Below are 2,670 nucleotides of genomic sequence, written 5' to 3'. Positions count from 1 at the left end.
TACCCGTTTAAAAGTTTTAATATTTTATTTTTAAAATTCAAGCATTGAGTTGAACAATGTTTTAGAAAGCCATTCTTCATAAAATTGAACATTAGTGTACACTCCTGGATTGTTGGCTCGTCCACAGCCATAACCCCAGCTCGTTATGCCCATTACTGTTTCACCTAAACAAAAATATATATCTTATTTCTAGTAATATATCTTATATACATATCCGTTAAGGGAGAGAAATTGCCTTCGGGATCGTAGTTTTGTAACAGTAAGGGGGCGCATTTATTTGCGCTTAATATGCTACCTGTGACTAGGGTTGCCAACAATTATTTACAGATAGGCGGGAAACCAGATATTTATATGCGGTATTTGACAAAAAAAAGCGAGACATGCTTAAAAATTTACAGAAACAAGAAAAAACGATTTTAATAATTTTTATCAGTTTTATTTAAAATTTGAAATATTCATATAAAATTAACAGAATAACCGATATTTTAAAGTAATCATCACAAGTTTTTTTTTTAACATAAATTAGTAAATAAAACACTTTGCCCAATTGAGAGTACCCTATCACAAGACAATTATTTTTTCTTTTTGATAAAGAGTGCTTGTATACTGAATACCGAATTAAATCTATAAGTATTACCAATTTTTGATTAAACCGGTACGTACAATCGACTCTGTCGGAATTTCGGATAGAAAATAGTTTTAAATGCACACAATAAGAATATAAGGCTTTCTATATAAAAATACTTATACAGGTTTACCAAAAGCGGGATAATTAGCGTCCCGCGGATACGCATCGTGAGACGCATTATTTGAGCTCTGGAAACGGGACGTCCCGTCTCACGCGGGACGGTTGGCAACCCTACTTGTGACCCCGAAAATCAAATATGTTATAATTTTATAAATAATAAACAAAGAAAACCGTGGTGAACGATGAAAAAATAAATCTAGCATTTCTCATCAAAAATCCTTATAAAATCCATTAACGACCGTGGTCTACTGACTACTAACAATTGTATATTACCATTGATTATAAATACCTACAATATTTTAAATATTTATAATCAATAATAATACGAACTACAAAAATAAAATATGGATTTATAAAATATATCTATTTGTATTATAAAGTAGGGATGGGCAAAAAGTTTAAAACATCGATGTTGATGATCGATATTTTCGACAAAGACATCGATGTTTATCTTAATAAGTTTTAAGAAAAATTTTATCTATGTTATATGTATGTATGTTATGTATAAATTATAAAATGTTTAAATAAATACGTTATTTAAACATGGGACTTCGGATTAGAAAAAAATCGATGTATTTTGCCCATCTCTATTATAAAGTCTGTTTCAGAATCATGCATAATATAGTAGTCGGTGCCAAATAGATTGGTACGGCGATGACCGGCGATAAAGAAAAACCCTTTTCCTCCGTATTTGGATATTATCACCAAATATAACAAAATATTTTAAATTGATATTAGTGATATTCGCAAGGTTGGGCAAATCAATGATATATCTTAATCACAGGCGAAACTAGACTAGACTAGTCAGGCAAAATGAAAAATATAAATAGTATTATTACGTAAAATTAATTATTATTTCCTATAATATAATTATAAAAATAAACGTCAAATGTCTAAATAACAAATATAACTAATATATTAAAACATATTTATTTAATAATACCATAGACTATGGAATACTTTTAATAATAATTGTAATCTATAATCAATGATAATATGTAACTATTTTTGTAATATAGATTTACGGCCAATTTTCATTACAATGGTAATGTAATTCATGGTGGCATGGCTATTTTTATTCAAAAGTCTTAAGATGGTTGAGTACTTTTTCCGAGACCGGCGGGACTCCCATAAATAATTAATACCATGATAAAATTATGGTCTCATTTAAAAATTCTTCGAAATTTTTATTTTTATATTTTTCTAAATTCCATGAACTTGTTATGGAATGCAGTACTTTACAAAAATATTTTTCTGCTCTTGAAAATCAAAATTAACTGGGATAAATGAAAAAATAATACGTTCATTTCAAGTGAATCCGTAAGGAAATAAGTTAAATTAACTTACCTTTTAACTTATTAACTCGTTAATGCCCAGGCTTGGATATTAGTATCTTAAGTTTTATTTTCAAGTAATATAATTATTATTATTGCCATACCATTATTATATGCCATTATTATCAACCATGATCGTTTATTTTTAAGCATTTAGGTTAATGATAAACAAGACTGCGAGACTGAGATTTAACATTACCAGCAAAAGTTTGCAACCTGTTAATATAGATTTATCATTTGTGGTAAAATTATACAATTCAATTAAATTATATATTTTTGAATTAAAGAAAAAGTTTTGAAACTATATTAACCCTTAACTTGGTAATGTATCCTAGGAGATACATTCACTTTTATCATTTTTAAATAATTTAAATACTAATTTTTTTTATATACATTTTAACGTTGTTAATAGTGCTACACTGTTTGATTACTATCATATTTTCATTTCCCGCGTAAATTTTAACATATCTTTTCCGTTAAGTATTTAAAATCGAGTATTACGCTGTTATCAAATATACAAGAAATTGCATATTCGAAATTGTCAAAAACCGTTATTTATTAGAAAATTCCACAAAACAAGGGTGAAAA

General features: G+C 27.6%; 1 protein-coding gene across 2 annotated transcripts in view; it reads right to left on the bottom strand.

Moving 5' to 3' along the window:
- The window catches only part of LOC112680434, a 17,282-nt gene continuing 14,612 nt past the window's right edge, over positions 1-2,670 (bottom strand). The window contains exon 22 of one of the 2 annotated variants that reach the window (XM_025550524.1): positions 1-164. In XM_025550524.1, coding sequence (XP_025406309.1) covers positions 31-164 — 134 coding nt within the window. In that variant the 3' untranslated portion in view covers positions 1-30. Of the gene's footprint in view, positions 165-2,212; positions 2,299-2,670 lie in introns of those variants that run through there. The other variant, XM_025550525.1, reaches the window with a different exon arrangement.

The sequence above is a fragment of the Sipha flava genome, unplaced genomic scaffold (genome assembly GCF_003268045.1).
Source record: "Sipha flava isolate LNK unplaced genomic scaffold, YSA_version1 176_pilon_pilon, whole genome shotgun sequence".
Lineage (NCBI taxonomy): Eukaryota > Metazoa > Arthropoda > Insecta > Hemiptera > Aphididae > Sipha > Sipha flava.
Note: the sequence above shows the minus strand (reverse complement) of the source record. Positions and strands in the feature narration are given on the sequence as shown.